This window comes from Rhinolophus sinicus, chromosome X (assembly GCF_036562045.2).
Source record: "Rhinolophus sinicus isolate RSC01 chromosome X, ASM3656204v1, whole genome shotgun sequence".
Taxonomy (NCBI): domain Eukaryota; kingdom Metazoa; phylum Chordata; class Mammalia; order Chiroptera; family Rhinolophidae; genus Rhinolophus; species Rhinolophus sinicus.
In genome coordinates, this window is record NC_133768.1 from 60,125,210 (window position 1) to 60,144,371 (window position 19,162).

At 35.3% G+C, this 19,162-nt stretch overlaps 1 protein-coding gene across 6 annotated transcripts in view; it reads left to right on the forward strand.

Annotated features, from left to right (window-relative positions):
* The window catches only part of PCDH11X (protocadherin 11 X-linked), an 803,219-nt gene that overhangs the window by 565,626 nt on the left and 218,431 nt on the right, over positions 1-19,162 (forward strand). For all 6 annotated transcript variants that reach the window (XM_074323530.1, XM_074323532.1, XM_074323533.1 and 3 more), the window contains one exon: positions 8,951-9,149. In XM_074323530.1, coding sequence (XP_074179631.1) covers positions 8,951-9,149 — 199 coding nt within the window. The remainder of the gene's footprint in view (positions 1-8,950; positions 9,150-19,162) is intronic.

Sequence of the window (19,162 nt, forward strand, 5' to 3'; positions counted from 1 at the left end):
AAGTTTCATCCTATCTATCTACAAATAAATTATTTTCATTTTGATTGAGCTGAAATGAGTCAAGACTCAAGAAAAGATGTCCTTGTGTAATGTCACATAGTCTTCTAACCATTAAAGAAATAGGTCTGATTCATTTGCCAAAAATTGCATAAAACAAATTTTTAAATTTACCAAAGACCATGAAAAAAGTCTAATAGCATAATAGTCAGAGCTAAGGATAGATCTTATTCTGGGACAATTGAACATCATGAAGAACTTTCTGCACATGCTAGTAATATGTATGGTATTTTAAAAATAAAACTCTTAAAGGGTAAAAGCTTCAGAAACAGAGTGTGAAAGGGAAATAAGAAATGAGATAGCACCGTTCTAATTTTATGGATTGGAACAGTGGGAAAACAGTTAGGTGAACTGATCTATCCTGCAAGATGACTTGAATTGGAAAAGTAGGAAGTTTTTTGACTATAAAGTATTTGGTCAAGTAGTAAAGATATACTATAAAATATGTCATCTAGGAGATGTGCAATGGGAATTATGACCTACAAGTGAGATATGTGTGCTGGCCATATAATGCATGCGAAAATCTTAAGCTGAGTTTCTAAGATATTTTTGAATTTTACTTTATGATATATTGAATAAATTATAAGTTATTTAGATAAGAGATAGTACCCATGGCAAAATGCAGGCAACTTCTGACATCCAGAAGGAACTTGTTTATTACTATAAAATATGGGGACTCAGAAGCTTAAAATATGCTCAATAATTTGATATTGAGAATGTTTCTTACATGAATCAAAAACAGCCCTGCACAGGAATTTCCGGTCAAGATGGACACATAGGTAAATGCTATGCTCACCTCCTTTCAGGACCACATCAATTACAACTAAACTGCAGAACAACCATCATTAAGAATTACCTGAAGTCCAGCTAAACCAAAGCCCTACAACTACGGACATACAGAAGAAGCCAACTCAATATTGGTAGGGAGGGCAGAGATACAAAACATACTCGTCCCACACCTGCATGTGACCATTAAAAATTGGGAGGGATATCTCAGTTGCAGAGGTCACCTGCAGAGGAGTGAGGAGTCCCAGCCCCACACCAGGCTCACCAGCCCAGGGTTCCAGTGCCAGAAGAGGAGTCCCACAACTTCTGGCTGTGAAAACCAGTGCACATTGTTGGTGAGTGATCCAGAGGACGGTTGCAGTCCTAGGTGCTCCTCTGAAAGGGCCTGCACATGGACTTACTGGTTGATGGACTCACTGGTTCTGAGCTCCAGCACTGAGGCAGCAGCTCAAAAGGCTCCAGGGACTTATGGATAGGAACTGAATTGTGTAGTTTTAAGGTGAGGGCTGGAGGGGCAGCTTTCTCCTGGAGGGAGGAACTGACGAAAGCCATTGTTTCTTTGTTGAACACGCCCTCTCCTTGTGTGCAGATGCAGGCAGATATCATATCTGAGTCTTCATCAAACTGGCTATCACCTTTCATATGTCTTGTCCTAGGGATTCCCTGAGACATCACCCTATACAACTTTTGTAACACCCAACCTGCTTCCAGTGGCTTTTCCATACAATCTGTCTTAGCCCATGCTGCAGACTTTCATAAAATCTCTCAAAGGTTCACAAAACTTTAACAAGTTATGGGACACGGCTTTGGCATGTCCCATACCTCTGGCTGAGTGACCCTAAGCCCGGTGGTGACAGCCAGCCTCAGTTTGTGGCTTTGCCTCTCAAGGCACCTCCAGCCCAGTGTGGGTGGTAGCCATCTGGGGATTGCTTTGTGGCTCATACCAGATGGCTTCAGGCAGGGCATAGACTGCAGCTAAAGTGGCCTGCAGTAGGTCATCCCTTAGGAGTCCCTAGGGCTGGCATGCCTGGTGGCCAGCTGCAGACCAAGCCAGAGCACCACCAGGCCACCTCCAACAATGACACAACTAAAGTGCAGACTGGGCAGGCATCAGAGCCCTGCTAAAGTGAACCCTGCTCTGTAGGGTCAGCTCCTGCATAACAGCTCCTCAACTGTAGTCACAGCCAGTCCTCACAACCATTCAGCCTGCAGGTCAATCCCTTTTATTAAGGCGCAAAGAGCAACCAAAGATCAACTACAACAGGAGGGCACACATGACCCATACAAGGAACACACCTAGAGCACCCAGCTCTGGTGACCAGGAAGACCACACTACTGGATCCCACAGAATACCTACTACATAGGCCACTCTACCAAGATTGGAGGGCATAGCAGCCCTACATAGACACAAACATAGGGAGGCAGCCAAAATGGTAGACGAAGAAACATCTCCCAAATAAAAGAACAGAACAAAGCTCCAGAAAAAAAACTACAGAAAATAGAGACAAGCAATTTACCAGACACAAAGTTCCAAACACTGGTTATAAGGATGCTCAGTGATCTCACAAACTTCAACAAAGAAATAAGAAACATAAAAATGAAGATAGACAATATCTAAAGGAACCAGTCAGAAATTAAGAATGCGATAACTGAAATGAAGAATACATTAGAGGGAATCAACAGTACATTAGATGAAGCAGAGGATTGAATCAGTGATTTAGAAGATAAGGTTGCAAAAAAACAAAAAATCAGAACAGCAAAAAGAAAAAAGAATCCAAAAAAGTGAGGATAGTTTAAGAGGCTTCTGATACAACTTCAAAAGTGCAAACATTTGCATCACAGAGGTACCAGAAGGAAAAGAGAGAGAGCAAGGAATTCAAAATCTGTTTGAAAAATAATGATGGAAAACTTCCCTAAACTGGTGAAGGAAATAGATATACAAGCCCAGGAAGTACAGAGTCTCAAACAAGATGAACCCAAATTGTCCCACAACAAGACACATCATAATTAAAATGCTACACAGTAAAGAAAAAGAGAATCTTAAAAGCAGCAAGTAAAAAGCAGTTAATTATGTACAAGGGGATCCCCATAAGACTGTCAGCTGCTTTTTCAACAGAAACTTTGCAGGCTACAAGGGATTGGCATGAAATATTCCAAGTGATGAAAATCAAGGACATTCAACCAAGATTACCCAGCAAAGCTATCATTTAGAATTGAAGGACAGATAAAGAGCTTCCCAGACAAGAAAAAGCTAAAGGAGTTCATCACCACCAAAACAGTATTATAAGGAATCTTAGAGGATTTAAGACAGAAAAATAGATAGCATGGCTGAATGGATAAGAAAACAAGACCCTTACATATGCTGCCTACTAGAGACTCACTTCAGATCGAAAGACACAGCACAGACTGAAAGTAAAGAGAATGAAAAAGATATTTCATAAAAATGGAAACAAACAAACAAATAGCTGGGGTAACAAAACTTATACCAGACTAAATAGACTTTACAACAAAGGTTATAACAAGAGACAAAGAAGGTCCCTGTAATCACACTTCTGGGTATTTATCCAAAGAAACCCAGAACTACTTCAAGGGGATGAATACATCCAAATGTTCATTGCAGCATTTTTACAATGGCGAAAATGTGAAGGCAGCCTGGGTATCCATTGATAGATGAATGAATAAAGAGGAGGTGTTACATATATACAATGGAGTATTACTCGACCATGGAAAGGAATTAATTCTTGCCATCTGCGGCAGTGTGATTGGACCTGGAGTGTATTATGCTGAGTGGAATATGTCAGACAAAGACAGTTGCAATATCATTTTGCTTTTCGGTGCAATCTAAAGAAAAAAACAAACAGGTAAAACAGAAACAAACTCATAGATAGAGAAAATTTTGATGGTTCCAGATGGGAAGGTGGTTGGGAGTGAGTGAAAAGGGGAAAAGAAGTACAAATTGGCTGTTACACCGTATTCATGGGAATAGGCCATAACATAAGGAATATAGTCAATAATATTGTATTAACTATGTATGGTGTCAGATGGGTACTACATTTGTTAGGGTGATAGATGGGAGGGAGTTGTTGGAAGGCAGGGTGAAAAAGGTGAAGACGTTAAGTACAAATGGTAGTTACAAAATAGTCATGAAAATAGTCATGGGAATGTAAAGTGAAGCATAGGGAATATAGTCAATAATATGGTAATAACTATGTATAGTGCCAGGCGGGTAATAGACTTGTCAGGGAAATCACCTCTTAAATTATATAAATGTCTAACCACTATGCTGTACACCTGAAATTAATATAAAATAATATTGAATGTCAGCTGTAATTTAAAAATCTAAAAAGCGGGGGGGGGGAATGTGAGGGGGAATAAGAGGTTCAAATTTCCAGGCATAAATCAAATAAGTCATGGGGATGTAATGTACAACAGGGGGAATATAGTCAATAATATAGTGATAGCGTGGTACAGTGTCAGATGGATGTTGGACTTATGGTGATTACTTTTTTAGATATATAAATGTTGAATAACTGTTGTGTACACCTGAAACTAATATAATATTGTATGCTAGCTATATTTTAATAAAAATATTTTAAAAATAAAATACCACACACACACAAAAAAAAAAAAGAAAAAAGAAAAAGAAAAACAGAAAAGGATTCATAGATATAGAGAACAAACTGATGGCTGCCAGAGCGAGGGGTAGTTGGAGAGCTGAAATTAATATAAAATATGTTGAATGTCAAAATAAATAAAGTGTAAAAATTTTTTTTAAATAAAGTGCATTGAGCTTTTAAAAACAAAACAAACAAAACAAAACCCTGCACATGGTAATCCTTAAAAAATAAGAACCCTAACTATAATTACTTTTTCTAATCAGAGTTACTGGCTATGGCAGAGAATCTAAGGTAGGCTGGGTCAGGATGTATTAGAATTGGAGTCAAGGGGAGTGCAAGATTTTATGATTAGTTTGAAAACTTTGACAGGTAATTCTAATGAGCCTTCTGGAACATGATACTCAAGCATTCCATAATGAGATTCACAGGCTGGCCTATCTAAATGCAACCTCTCTGCTGCCAGCTTAACCTTTCTAAAATGCCACTTACATCATGTTATGGAAATGCAGCGATATTCACCAAATGCTTAGCATGGAATTATACCTTCACGTGGTATAAAGGACACACAAATGTTGGGAATTTGATAGTTTGCTTGTAAATGTTTCATCTAGTGACACTGTTATTATTTCTGAGCATCCATACATTCTGGAATTTTGATTGATTTGAGCCAGAAACAAGGCAAGTAGAATATAGCGAGAGGCACCCATGGATGTTTCTCTTTGTGGTAAAAAAATAACTAGCCATTCAGTTCAGACATTTATTCATGAATAATCCAGGATTTATTTTCATCCCATAAAGTCACCATTACAATCAATAGATTGTTTACTTTCTATGCCACAGCTTCCTTGAAGGGCTGCAGACAGTCAAATTATGACATGGTCATTAGCATGATAGCTCATTTATATTGCACAGTAATCATCTTCAACATTTGGAAAAATAAAATTATTTATTCTTCTCTTTGAGTGACTTAAGGAATGACTTTTGTGAAATAATTAATATTTCTAAATATATGGGATAAAAAAATACCTCTGTATTTTGAATATCTTCATATGATTAATCAAAGTAGAAAAGAACCCTCAGAGATAAAGGATTTATCCATTAAAAAATAAAAGGCAAATGAGTTAAACCCGGTTTCCAAAATTTACAAGAAAGGATTCATAAATTGTTCAGTTCATGTCATTATTTTATGTTCAGTTCTATCTGCAAATGTCAGAAATTGCAAACTGCAAGCTTAAGTAGGAATCATTAAAATAACCATAGGAAAAATAGTGAACTGTTTTTTTCTTATTAAAAGTTAGATTTTCAGAAGCCTTTTAAAACAATTCCCTAACAATTAAATTCTAATAATTTCACTTATGGAAATATTTCATGGAGATTTTCTAAAACGATGGACAACCTAGTTATTCACACATGTGCAAATGTAGAGCCCCGTGTGAATTCACTGAATAAAGAAATAGAACACTATATTTAATTGGTAATATTTGAATGCCTTCTATGGATTATAGAAATAGGTAAAAACAATGTTTCAGACTGTAAACTTTGAAACTGAATTGATAAAGAAATTAAATACCCAGTATGTTGTTGAACTTTAGACAATTTAAAATGATATAGAGATGTTAATGACCAACATAACCTGATCTCCACTTGAGGTATTCTGATATTTGTTGAAACTAATATAAATAAGTTAGTTGATTAATATGACTGTTCTGCTTTTGAAACATCCAAGGTATATATAGAATGGGGCTGGTGGTGTTTTTATGTGCATTCAGAAAGGGACCAAAAGCAGTTTTTTTCACTTAAAGGGAGTCCTTACAAGCCCATTCATTCTCTTTCATTTACCCCTACAGGGATTCAATTTATGAGTGTCAAGAAGGTTGGGGATGAGTGCATGACCAGGCCTATTACAGATTAACTCTAGGGCATTCCTTTGCAAGGGCTTTTAGTTAAGTTACTAGTACAGATGTCCTAGAATGGGATAACATTTTAAAACTTAAATTGCCTTGTTCTTTTCTATATAAATAAGCAAGTGAACACAAAGCTCCATTTCCCTTACATTGGAAAGTAACATATAGCCCCTACTTCCATCATTTGACACAATTTTCCTTCTATTCAACGGCAGTATTATTTTTGTTAGAATCTATGACTCCATGCTTAACCAGCACATTTTAAATTCTAGATTAATTTATTTTTGTTACCAATAATTGTTTTCTTATTTATAGATTCTTTATCTAGGTCTAATACTTTAAAATATGTAAATGATAAAAATACATATATATATATATACACACTAGATGCATAATATTCACACCATGTACCATATATTTGGTGCATCGTACATATATATAGTTGAAATATATTACTTGTGTCTTATAGAAAATTAAAAATCTCTTACAGTTTTGCATTATGGTGCAAGCAATTATAAATTTGTCTCATGGTAAACTGGATTGTTTTACATAAGATGATTTTTTCATCTATGTGTTAGATATTACTTTTAATTATGTATAATAGCTAATTATAAATAAATGTCTACAATGTTTCAGGCATTTTGAAGTGCTGTTTTTCCAGGTCTTGCATTTTTAAAAGGTTTGTGAGTAAGGATGTTTATATATTACTTGAAGTGAATGAAAATATTTTAACAACCAAAAATAATTTTTGGAATTAAATGAAGTTTAACCTATAACTAAATGAGCATATGGCTTCTTAGACATAGAAACGTCAAGTCCAGCTTTGCTAGACTGACATAATTAGCTTGCTGTGTCCTCACCTGGTAAAGGGGAGCGTTTGCTTCCTGGGGCTACTGCTCATAGAGACATTAACCCTGTCAGTGAATGCTCCACTATCATGACCAATCAGCTCAGCTCCCAAAGGCCTCACCTCTAAATACCATCATGTTGCATATTAGGTTTCAACGTTATGAATTTTGAGGGTCAATAAACATTCAATCTATAGCAAGTATCTTCAAATATTTTCATATCTCCATCTGAAGAGATTGCTGACTGTCAAACCTGAATTTGTGAAAGTACATTCTGTCATGGAAATTCCTAGTTTCTAAATTTATGTGACCTTTGATATTTTCAATTCCTTAAATAATTATCTCTTAATTGCATATTTTATACTGCTAGTGAAATATTTTAGTTGATCTATTTGTTACATCGCAAACTATAATCTTTGGAGCATAAGACAAAGACATATTACATTTTTTATGTCAGGAATTGGGGTAGTGCAGAGCAGAGATAACTATCTCTGCTCCACAATGACTAGTGACTAAAAAAAGATGACTTAAATGTCTGGAGATGGCTGGAATGACTCAAATGAGGCCATAAACTGTAATGTCCAGAATGGATTAATCACATACATATCTGGCACCTGAACTAGAGTGGCTGGAACAGCTGGGCTTCTTTGGGTATTGTACTTTCTTTCTATGCAGTCTTTCCACATGGCTGGCTTGAGCTTCCTCACAGTATCGTGGTCTCCCAGTAATCAAACTTCTTTCAATGCAGCTGGCTTTCCCCAGAGTGAGTATTCCAAGGGAGTAAGACAGAAGCTGCAAGGTTTGGTTACACAGGGCCTCCCCATACTCAGTCTGGTAGAGGACTGGGTAAGGATCTGAATACCAAGAGGTGAGGTGCATTGCAGGGGCTAGCTTTGGAGATTAGCCACTATTAGGTTGGTGCACAAGTAATTGTGGTTTAAAAGGTTACAAATAATTGCAAAAACCGCAACTACTTTGCACCACCTAATACATGTAGCATTGCTGCAAACCAAAATACTGCTATGCCTATTAGCATTATCACTCTTGCTGGCTGTCATGAACCTTTTGTTTTGGCATGTATATATTTTTTATACTGTGCTATAATTACCATTTAAGCTGATACCTATACTTTGCTTTTATAATTACCATCATCTGTTATCCGTACCATCTAACTATTTGCATTTTTTAGAGTGCAGAATCAATTTAAGTGAATTCCAATTCAAAATATTACTTCGAAGATTCTTTGCAAAGATGATTTGTACTTTTAATTTTCCAAGCCTACATGATTAAATAAATTTGTTATTATTTATTGTTACAGCCCACCAGAATCTTACAGATATAACAATAAAATTTTGTTATATTTATTTATGCTCATTATTCAAAAAATGAATCTTGTCAAACAGTAGCTCAATAAATCCATGTTCAAATGATGATCAGAATTTCCAATATGCTCAAATGTCTATAAAGGCTGACAGCCTCATGCTTTAGAACAAGTTGACTTTCATTCTGCATCTGGATACGCCTTGTTTCAAAATATAATGGAAGCAACTCTGGTGCCAGGTGAAACAGGTTTGAACACAGAACTGACTGTTCAGAAAAGTCTGAAATTGTTCCCAAATCAAGATAATGTTAATGCGACTTCACTGGATAGCTGAAATAATGCATTTTTTGAATTGGATACATTAAGCAATTATTCAGATCATAGCTGAAACCCTGTAATTTTCTTTCTTCTTTTCAGTCCCAGCGGCGTGTCACATTTCATCTACCTGAAGGCTCTCAGGAAAGTGGCAGTGATGGTGGACTGGGCGACCACGATGCGGGCAGCCTTCCCAGCACATCCCATGCTCTGCCCTCCGGCTATCCTCAGGAGGAGTACTTTGATCATGCTGCACCCAACAACCGCACTGAAGGGGATGGCAACTCTGATCCTGAATCCAGTAAGTGATACCTCTCTTGTCCTGCAGTATAAATGGGCTCATTGTGTTTGTAAGTCATACAATTGCGGCCATAATAGCATTGGCCATTTAGTTATGCTAACATGAGTTACACATTTTTAAGAGGTAAAAATACAGAATTAGGTGCAAGGCATATGCATCACTTTATAATAGTTGAAATGTTTGATCACATCTATGTTGAATAAAATGTATTATAAAATTTAATATGGTCATTTTGTTTAGGCATGGATAGGATTTTCTATTTATATATATGTATTTATAGGTATATAACCAACCATTTTATTTTATTCATTTATTTCTGTACATATAGATTATTATTGTAATTTATATAAATTATTTTTAGATATTATTTTTTATTTTAATAGATAAGGATCATAGAAAGTTAATTCTCTTTTTAAGGAAATAAGAGATCCTGACTCCAATGCAGAGCAGTTGATCTGAGGTTTTCAATAATGTACTGAAACCATGTGCCTTATGTCATGTTACTGTTTAGAAAGATATTCAGATTTGGTCTACAGACTGATTGTATAAACGCTATATTTGGAAAAATCAAAGATGTTGAAAATTCTTAAAAAGTATCATGAAGTTGATGCTAAATAGAGAACTTCATTAAATACAACTAGCATAAACATATAAAATATAAATTAATATAAATAGGTATAAAATTAATATAAAATAGAAATTTTGAAAAGTTATCTTGAGCATATGTATTATATGGGTACATAATTTAAATAAAGCATCTGGTTTTGAGATCAAAATGGTTTCTCCATCATTATGTTTTAATCCCCTATTTTTGAAACTCCAAAAAATAAGGGAAACGTGTTGGTTAAACATCAAAATGTAATCTAAGACTAAACATACTGTACCAATCACAGCTTAACATCAATCTTTTTCTCTCCTCAAGAGTAGACGCTGGATATTAAAGATGTCTTCAATATAAACATCTTAGAGACTTTTTAACCACCAAGTTTAGAAAGCCCGAAATGCCTGCTATCCCTGTATTCAATTTTATACTTAGAATAACTTAGCTATATTTGTTCTGAGGATGAAAAATTCTGTAACATGCAACACCAACCTACCTTTCACTTACTAGGTAGAAGAGGATTGTAATGACTTCTGGTAGAAATACGTAGTTGTAACTATATCCACCACTACAATAAAGTCAGAGTCAATCTCTAAGAAGAATGGTCATAGTAACAAATATGGTTAAGCAAGGTGTCTTTGCTCTTTTTTACTGCATAAATTATTGTAATTGTAGTTCTATCACTGCCCTGTCAAGAGATACTAATATAGAGGTGAAAATGAGCATCATTTTTATAAATTAGAGAGAATTGATTCCTTTGCATATGTCATACTAAGCATACTTTGCACACTATGCCTTTTTCTTAGAGGATTGCATAGTGACAATTAAACAATAAATTCAGAGTAAGCATCAACTATGTGGATCTAATTCTGAAATAAACTTTCAAGCTGAATGGGATTAAATTAGGATATTAACTGATACTAACTATAGTAAAAGGGGCAGAATTGGTATGGGTTAGAAATTATGGAACATTTACAGTTAAATACAGGTTTCTTAATCTCAATTATATCTAATAATAAGTAGTTGTTTTTAAAATATTCTAATGAAGAATTCTTTACAGGATCTGATTTTATGTATAGTTAAGAGTGCTAGTGTTAACAACAATGTATGAGCTGACATACATTAAGAGCTTTATTTGTAAAGCTTGTTTCCACCAGGGACTAAACATTTCTCTCCTCTAATCATGTTAACATTATTAATTTGACCATTAAATATTTTGTTTATATTACAGGATGAAGCAATGGCAAATTCCATGTTAACAAAATTCTTTATTAATTAGGCTTTATTTTAAAATTGGGATGGGTGTAGGCAATTATAGTAGTACTAAAAATAATACTTTTTTGTTACTTGTTATTTTAATAAATGTATGCAAAAGGTAGAGATAATTAAAAACAAATATCCATTTATGTATATGTCTAACAATATTGATGGGTCAATGTTTAAAATGTATTTTTACTGTGAGTAACGTTAACTACCTACTCTCCTACTGGACCTGATACTTCCGATTAAAACATGTTCCAAAAGAATTTTCTGGTTAGGTGTTTCATTTTGGAGAATAAAGGACCTTATTATTACAAGTGCAAGAAGCATAATATTTCATTTTAAAGAAGTTCTATTATCTTAATATGACTTACTTGTAAGATTTTTAACATAGTATGTGTATGTGTTTTGTTTTGATTAAAAAGGAAAAATAGCTGATACAAAGTTAGCAATGGCAAAATAATCTCTTTAGGCTAATACAGATGATAGGGTACTTTGATTCTTCAAAAAGAAATTCTAAAGCTCTGAAATAGTGCATAATAATGGGTTTTGTGATATGGAGCAGATGCCCATAAACTGTGCAGTGTTAGTCAATAGCATCACAAATAGGAATGTAAACCGTTAAAGGAAATAAATGTTGTCCTTAAGCAATGGAATTAATTTATTCAGTTCCCATTTCATATTTTGAAAGGCATTACATCCTCAATCTGCTTTCTTTTTGCTAATGCATTCCCCAAAATAGTACATAGTTCTGAAAATTCCTTGTAAGTTCACAAAAGCAGATAGAAATGCAACTTTTATGAATAAGATTTTCCCTAAAATTTGCTAGGTGGATTTATTCACACTACTTTAAAATATATAGTTCCCAGGTTGATAGAAATCTGATGATTAGATAAAGAAATTATGTTATCCATTCTCTTGAGTCTTTTGCCAAGAATATTAACTTACCTTTTTACGATTAAAATGCAAGCCAATGCAATCCAATTATTTGTCTTTCAGAAGAAAAGTTTAATAAAACATCCTGTCTCATTCCATTTGAAGGCTTTTTGAATTTTTAAACATTACAATTGCAATCTTTTGACTTTACCCTTTAGTATGAGGGTCACTTATCACCATTCTATGCAGTTTTGCCTTTCTTGGCTAACAGCCTATGCCCCAGAGCTTTCCTCCTACCATAACCCTATCAAATTATATGTGCCCTTTCCAATAGACCCTAATTTTTGAAGCTATATAATTTGGTAAAAGTAAACAAACAGAAATCTAACCCCTAAACAGCATTATTTGTTGTGCTGGCTTACTGTGGCTATTCTAACAGGTAATGTCTTTGCATTTTCAAAGGAGCTTGTGGAGACACACAAGAGTGTGGCCTTAGTAGAGAACAGGGTATGACATGTACTTCTTGGAGTTTTATATGTCAAGATATATGAGGTGTGATCATAAAATACATTAAATGTTGAAATAAAAAAAAATATGACAATAAAGTTCATTGCTATTAATCCCCCTCAAAATATTCTCCTTTGCTTCGAACACACTTATCCCATCGTTTTTGCCACTTTCTGAAGCAGTTCTGGAAGTCCTTTTTTATGAGTATCTTTAGTTGCGCTGTCATGGCTGCCTCGATGTCCTGAATCAATTCAAAATGTTTACCTTTCATGGTCACTTATACTTGGGGAAGAGCCAGAACTGGTGAATAAGGTGGATGAGGAAACACCGTAATGTTTTTATTGGACAGAAATTGCCATACTAGAAGCAATGTGTGACATGGATAATTGTCATGATCTAGGATGAAACCATTTGCCAATTTCATGTTAATGCATTGTTCATGATCCATGATTTACAGCATACTTTAAAACACACCTTCTTGACTAACTTCATGGAACAAGTTGAAACTTGTCACACACTGTTAGTAAGGTTAGACGTGCTGCTTCCTGTATTGAAGATCCCTGCCTTTCCGTTGGATGGTACTCAGCAGCAGCATTCACCATAGTTTTTTATCACAACAGAAAGGCTCTGTGTCACACATAGCTTCTGTTATATTGCAATTTCCATCAATTAAAAATAATATGGTGTGTCCTCATCCACCGTATTCACTGGATCTGGCACCATGCGACTTCTGGCTGTTCCCTAAAGCCAAAATAATTCAGGACATCAAGTCAGCTATGACAGCACAACTAAAGATACTCATGAAAGAGGACTTCCAGAACTGTTTTGGATAGTGGCAAGAATGATGGGATAAGTGTGTTAGTAGCAAAGGGGACTATTTTGAGGGGGATTAATGGAAATGTGTCTCTTACTGTAATCAATTATTTTAAATTTAAACATTCACTGTATCTTTTGATCACACCTTGTAGTATTAATTGAGAGAATTGGAGAGAGTGTTATCCTCTTGGGAATACTCTAAACACACAAAACTACATGTGGGTCTATGTTCGTATCTACTTATTTGTAAGTAGCATTAGGTAAAATATAATTTATGAAGAGTTAAAAATGCTTTCCAACTTTATTTTGTAAAATATTGCTCTGATATTATAATTCAGACTAAGTTCTGAGACACATGGAAATATTAGCAAAGTTCTACCATGTTAAACTTCAGAGGTTTTTGAATAGTTCATACATATGAAGTCAGGATTTCTGTGAGTATTTTTTCTTACATAGAGAATATGTTGCTACTCTTTCACTACGGGCAAGTTGGAGAGGAAAGTGCAATTTGTAAATTTCTAACAATCTACTGGCATATTACAATTTGAATGATCATAGATAACCTCCATGTTTCTTTGGAAGAGAAATTGTGAAATAGAATGTTTCTGAAGAGATTTAAGTCAGTCATTCTTCAGTTTACCAGCCACAAATCAGTTCATTTTCAAAGAGAATCCTCCTACGTGAAGGGGAAATGGGACTTAGTTTAATTAGTGCTATAATTTTCTTCAACTGCGAAAGTTACGTTACCTGCATTTTTTAAAGCCTTTTCACTGGATATGGTCATTTCACACACGAAGTCACTCTATCTGACAATGTTATAGTTGGTTTAGTGTCTAAAATTTGAGCTTCAAGTAACAATACTTATGTATAAAATTTCATCAACTTTTAATAAAATATTAATGCTTCTTTTTAACTTTACAAATTTCTGTGATACAAAAGAAAAAACAGAGTTCCAAGAACAGTTAGGGCTAAAAACGTTTCACACTTAAAATAAACAGGAATATGTTTAACATTAATTTAATAATGATAGATCTCTCTGCTAGACTGTATCACAGGTTAACATCTCTTTGACACTCATTTTTCTTTCACTAGATCAGGTTTGCTTAGCATTCTAATATGGTACTAAATAATTCACAAAAAGGAAGTAATTAATCTTTCCCTGGCAATATGTTTTGATTGATCCTCTGCCAGTAATCTAATTACATTATAAAAAGTGGAAGACCAATTTCATTGATTAGAGTACGACTCACAGAAATGCCAAATTTTGGTCTTGATCTGCTGAGATTGTTGGCACGAATAATACTAGGATAATTATTAATTGACTGTTTGAGTAGTTGAATATCTAATTCTAAATACAGGCAATTCGTGAAATTAAAAAACAAAACAAAACTGAAACTTTAAAAGAATCACCTAATAATGGAGCATTAAAATCTAGCCCTCATAATTAAGAACATTAGGGGTCAGATATCTAAAGGCAATTTAAAACTGTCCAAATATTTTCCAGACAAATTTTGATATACAAGTACTATGGTAACTATTCTTATCTGAAAAATTCAACAAGAAATACCACTTTGTTTAAAAGAAGAATGGTTCATATATTTATGGGGACGCTAGCCCTTACTCTTGCAGAGGATATCACAGAATAACATCTAAATCCGCAGTTTGTGTTACCCATATGACTGTTAATTAGCTTTTTTTGTTTATTGCCAAGTACTCAGGAAATTTGACTTCATAGGCCCTCTATATTTCTTCAAAACGTATTTTTTTGGGAACCCACACATTAATTCCTGTATTACAACAAAAAGAAAAGTGAAGGCTGTAAATTTGTTAATACAGTTACATGAAACAAATGGGAAATGTATTCAACCTAGGAAAGAGAAGTTATGCTCTTTTAAAAGTTAATTATCCACCCAGGCCAATTCTGTCTCTGCTGGCTATGTATTTGACAGGTAGTTCTCTAAAACTGTGTTCATTCATAGCCTGTGAAGTTGTGTCAGTCCATGGGGGTGGGGAGAGTAAAATAATTAAACAAATAATTAGAATCAGCTCGGCAAACTGTAAGTCAAGTCTTTTGAAAGATACATTCATCAGTATTTCTAAGGAGTGATAGTATTAATTATTAATTCTATTAACTATGTCCCCCTTGGTGAAACGTACTAAACTCAATGCTCCTGGATTCTGGAAGTATAAGACAAATGCCTGCTAACTTTCATTGCCTTGCCAAGAGACAACATATCCTTTATCCTTCTATCGATACTAAAAAAAAAAAAATCTTCACAGTCATATTTTTTAAGCTAATAATATCAAAATCACTTTTCATTCTCAAAGGGAAATCATTAATTACAGTCACGAATACTGTCTATGACTACCAGCTTACTTTAATCTTTGATATGTTGTATACATAAAAGTGTATACAGGTTAAAAAGAATGGTTCCACCCAAGAGTTTAGCTGCCTGCCATTGCTTGGGGAAGAATGAGGCACACTTGATAGTAGTCTGTATATTAAATGAGCTTAGGCAGATATAAACAGTGATTATTAATTTTATCACATAAACTGAAATGCTTTTGCAGAGGCAGTTTTTCTCTATTCAAATTTATGAAAATTTGAAAAAAAAATGTAGCATAATAAGAAAATGGGTGAAACAAATCTTACTGTACCATCATATCATATCTAACTTTCCTATACAGGAAATGCAATCACAACACAGACCAATTGAAAAATGACATCATTTGCACTATCTAGGCTTTGTGAAGGCAATGAAGGATTTATACTGGAGATAATCTTTAAAAAGTCACAAAGTCATGAATCAAAATGAAAAGTATATCTCTAAAGTTGGAAACTTGAAGATATTTACAGGATTCCATTTGGATGACAGCCTCGAAGATGACTGTATCTTTAGTATCTTAAATCTAATATGCATTAGACAGAGGTTTATCACTCAAAAGCAGGCCACTGTAAGCAAAGCAATCTCTTGTCTTTTATGTTTGAATCTGACAAGCACTAGGCTCTTGGCACAAGCAGGCAATTGAAAGCCAACGCCATAAGGTCTGGGATGTCAGTAAAACTTGAATACTTCAGTGGCAGAGAATAGGTGGCCTTCTCTTCACAATAAGCCTTCTTTTGCTTCTAAATTTTCATTAAGCTACCTACACCATATAATAAAGTTCATTTGACATTTATATTTCGGTTATTTATAAGCCATGAGGCAGTTATTTTTATGACCTTCTTTTGACTTCTGCTTCTTTTATGTCTCAATCCTCACTTTTCTTTGCCTATAAGACTATTTGTAATTTGTTCCTTTTTGTAGTTCTTTGCAAGATAATGTAATCAGTCATGCAAGATGCAACTTTGGGGTGACTTAGCATATTTAGTAGCATTAGGCACATTCCAATTTCTTGTTTTAAAATAATTTATATATTTTAATGAATGAGGGGCATTATGGCAAAATATTTTGTCCCTATGACACTTTTAGATTGTACACTAACTTGTAACTCTCATAATTACTTGCATCAACAGAACACTCAACAACTACTGATTATATCAAGGAATTCATTAAATAATGAATAACAATAGACAATCTGTCTTACCAGGATTTCTGCAATTTGTTGATTTACATCTTTATTGAATGTTGAAGATTCCCAATGGAGAATAGAAGTGATAGTGTTTGTTGAACCAAATTTTCCCGCATTGTAATCAGTAATCTTAGACATTGTTGTTCCAGTTCCAGTAAAATAAAGTACATAATTTTCCTCTGGCACTTTGTTTTTTATCAGTTATATCAGAAAAAATTAATTGATTATGTTAAAAAGTTCTAAATAGTATACGTGAAATTACACTTAGTTTGTAAAATTATTTATTTTTTCAGTTATAGTTGACATTCAGTGTTATATCAGTTTCAGGTGTACAGCATCGTGGTTAGACATTTATATAATTTATGCAGTGATCCTCCTGATTAGCCTAGTACCCACCTGGCACTATACATAGTTGTTGCAACATTATTGACTATATTCTCTATGCTGTATTTCACATCCCCATGACTATTTTATAACTACCAATTTGTATTTTTTTAATCCCTTCATGTTTTTTAGCCAGCTTTCCAACTACCCTTCCATCTGGCAACCATTAGTTTGTTCTCTATATCTATGAGTCTGTTTCTGTTTGTGTGCGTGTGTGTGTGTGTGTGTGTGTGTGTGTGTGTGTGGTATTTTATTTAAGATTTTTATTAAAATGTAGGTAACATACAATATTATATTAGTTTCAGGGGTAAACAATAATTATTCAACATTTGTAATCACCATAAGCCCAGCAACCATCTGACATCGTACCATGCTATCACTGTTATTGACTATATTACCCATGCTGTACATTACATCTCCATGACTTGACTTATTTGGTTTATCCCTGGAAATTTGAACCTTTTATTCTCCTTAACATCCCCACCCCCACAAACACACAAACTTTTTAGATTTTTCAATTACAGTTGACATTCAATATTATTTTATATTAATTTCTGGTGTACAACATAGTAGTTAGACATTTATATAATTTAACAAGTGATCCACCTGTCAAGTATAGTACCCACCTGACACTATGCATAGTTATTACCATATTATTGACTGTATTCGCTATTGACTATATTCACTATGCTTCACTTTACATCCCCATGACTATTTTGTAACTACCAATTTATAATTCTTAATCCCTTCACCTGTTTCACCCTGTCCCCAACCCCCTCCCATCTACCATCCAGCTCTGTGTCTGGTAGATTGCTTGTCTCCATTGTGTTTAGTTCTTTTTCTGGAACTTTGTTTTGTTCTTTTATTTTGGAAATGTTTTTTTTTTTTTTTTTCTCCCCATTTTGTCTGCATCCCTGTGTTTGTTTCTATAAATGGATACTATACTCCCTGGTCTTAGTAGAGTGGTCTTATGGAGTAGGTATCCTGTGGGACTCAGTGGAGGAGGCTCCCTGGTCACCAGAGCTGGGTGCTCCAGGTGTGTCCGTTTTGTGGGTTGTGTGTCCCCTCCTATTGTAGTTGTTGAGACATGATTGTTGTTTGCATGTCAGTGGGAGGGATTGACCCTCAGGCTGATTGGTTGTGAAGACTGGCTGTTACTACAGTTGAGGAGCTGTTGTGCAGGGTGATGTTACTGAGCAGAGTTTGCTTTAGTGGGGCTCTCTTAGTTGCCCAGTCTGCCCTTTGGGTATGTCATCCTTAGAGGTGGCTGGGTGATGGCTCCAGCTGGGTCTGAAGCCAGACACCAGGTCTACAGTCCTGGGCCTCCTGGGAGGGGACCTGCAAGCCAAGTTCAGTGGTAGTCTGTGCCTTGCCCAGGATCACTTGGCATGAGTCACAAAGCAATCCAGAGATGGTCACCACGTGTGCTGTGCTTGGAGGTGCCTTGAGAGGCCAAGCCATGAACCAAGGCCAGCTGCCACTAGTACCAGGCTGAGGGTTGCTCAGCCAGAGTTATGGGACTAGCCAAAGCCAGATGTTGCTTGTTTGGGTTTTGTGAACCTTTTACAGATTTTAGGAAACTCTGCATCATGAGCCAAGGCAGGCCGTTTGTAGGGAAAAGCCACTGGAACTGCTTGGGTGTGCCCAAAAGTTGGATGGGGCAGGGTCTCAGAAAATCACTAGGGCAGGGCAGACAAAAGGTCATAGCCAGTTTGATGGAGAATTAGATATAAGGTGTGCCTGCTCTGCATGTAGGGAGGGGGACTGTTCAACAAAGAAACAATGGATTAATCCAGCTCCTCCATCCTGAAGAAAGCTGCCCCTCCAGCCCTTGACCTGAGGCCAGATAATTCAATTCCTCCCTGTAAGTCCCTTTCGAGTTGCTGTCCCAGAGCTGGAACTCAGAGCGAGTGAGTCCATCATTGAGTAAGTCCATGCACGATCCCTTTAAGAGGAACGCCTGGGAGTGTAGCCACACTCCATCTCACTCAGCCAC